The sequence below is a fragment of the Tupaia chinensis genome, unplaced genomic scaffold (genome assembly GCF_000334495.1).
Source record: "Tupaia chinensis unplaced genomic scaffold, TupChi_1.0 Scaffold000127_2, whole genome shotgun sequence".
Taxonomy (NCBI): Eukaryota; Metazoa; Chordata; class Mammalia; order Scandentia; family Tupaiidae; genus Tupaia; species Tupaia belangeri.
The window spans coordinates 1,061,320-1,063,237 of NW_006159596.1; the positions used below are offsets into that span (position 1 = coordinate 1,061,320).

The 1,918-nt window shown below is 60.6% G+C and overlaps 1 protein-coding gene across 1 annotated transcript in view; it reads right to left on the reverse strand.

Moving 5' to 3' along the window:
* MAML3 (mastermind like transcriptional coactivator 3) overlaps nucleotides 1-1,912 on the reverse strand; it is a 523,718-nt gene extending 521,806 nt beyond the window's left edge. The window contains 1 exon segment of the mRNA XM_027770335.1: nucleotides 748-1,912. Within this exon segment, the coding sequence (XP_027626136.1) occupies nucleotides 748-1,215 (468 nt within the window). The 5' untranslated portion in view covers nucleotides 1,216-1,912.
* Between the last annotated feature and the right edge of the window lie 6 nt (nucleotides 1,913-1,918).

A 1,918-nucleotide genomic window follows, 5' to 3' on the forward strand; every position in this document is an offset into this window, starting at 1 on the left:
GGCCGCTCCCCCGCGACCCTCCCCGCCTCTCCACCTGCCGGGCTGGCCCCGGGTCTCCAGCAGCCAGTCGAGCGCACCAGCGCCCCGCATCCGCGCGCGCTCCCGCGAGCACCCGCGCGCGCAGCCACCCTCGCTCGTTTCTCACCCACTTCAAAGTTCATTCACAAAACTCTCAGACTTTCTCAGCCCAAAGGGGGTGAGCTGGGGAGAGGCGAGTGGCTCTCCCTTCTCCCCCACACCCTAGGGGTTGAGGCCCGGTGCCAGGCCAGAACCTGCGACAGCATCAATTTCTCCCAGCACCCGGCGGCTGGGCCGTGAGGGGTGGGCGAAGGGGGACGGGTCTGGGGAGGCGAGGCGGCGCGGCCAGAGGTGGGGTGGGAGCAGTGAAGAGGAGGAGCGAGGATTCAACTCGGGGGTTCACTCTTTCAGCTCGGCATCTTCGAAAAGGAGGGGGGAAACTTTTCCAGCACCTCACTCCGCCGCTCCTCGAGGCTCCCCCCGCCCCTCGCAGTCGTGACTGGCTTCTCCCCCTCTCACCCCCTCCTCCCCAATTCTGACAACCCTGACAGATTAACAGGTAGCGGCGACCGCAGCTGTTGCCCACAGAAAAGTTGCCGTTAACCCTTCGGCTTCAGCCCACCTCGCCCACCGTGCAAATCAGACCCGCACACCCCCGTGTAAGAAGCTCCACTCGCGCCCCCCCCCGACCCGACGCGCGCCCCAAGCCGGCTGCCAGTGCGCCCTCACCATGATCAGCGTGTGGTTCCTCTGCTCCGCCGAGGCAGCCTCCGCATCTTGCTGGGGTTTGCTGGGGTGCTGCTGCTTGCCGGGGCCGGCGCCGGATTTCTTGGCCCGCTGCTCCAGGGTGCGCTGGTAGAGGCTCACCGTGTCCCGGCGCTCCAGCTCCAGCTGCTCCACCTGAGCCTGCTGGTACCTGTTCTCGCAGTTGACGTGGTGCCGCCGGCAGCCCTCGATGCGCTGGCGGAGCCGCTCCACCACGGTGCTGTGCTTGGGGACGGCCGCCGAGCTGCCGCCGGGGGCCCCGGAGCCGCCGCAGCCGCCGGCCGCGGGGTGATTGCTACTCGGAGCAGCGGGAGTACTATTGGGAGTATTATTCACACCGATCCCGGCCCCGCCGAGGCTGCTGTTCAGGCTACTGTTGATGCAAATACTACTGCCATTCGCGGCGGCGGCGGGGGCTGCGAAATCCCCCATCCTGCTGCCCGGGCACACTATTTTGGAAGAACTTTTTTTATCCACCCCCCTATCAGCCTCCTCCTTGGGTCCAAGGATTAAAATAGTTTAAGTGGAACGCGGGGGAGACGCAAGCACATGGATGGAAACGGCGATCCCGACGGGGCGAAAAAAATGGGGAGAGATTTTGGGGTGGTTTTTTGTTTCCTTTTTTTTAAAACTGTAAAGCTCGAGGGGGGGAAAAAAGAGGGGGGTGTTATCAGAATACCATCAGACACCTATCAACAAAAAGAATCACAACAAACTGAGCCGGCAGCAAATCGGATTGCAACTCCAGGGGAGAGCCGCTCCTCGCCTGCCTTCTTTTTATAATCCATTATTTTCTAATAAATTCCAGGAGATTTCCGGTGGTTGGCAAGCATTTTCTCCCTACGTACCGAAAAACACACCCCATGTACACACACAAGCATATGCCTCCAGTGCGGACACGCGCGACACACACTCACTCCACACCGCATCGGAAAACGGCAAGCTTGCTTATTGCATTTTCCTTCCACAAAAAAGTTTTGGTGTTTATGCCGCCCCGTGTTCGCAAAGTACTTTGGCTGCTCAGTTGCATTTCACAGGAACCTAGATATCGAATCCTCGGGCTGGGGGAAGTAAACACATGGACAGTCCGAGGCGACTGCAAAAGTAGATCGGTGAAGTCCTTTGCAAAACGCCG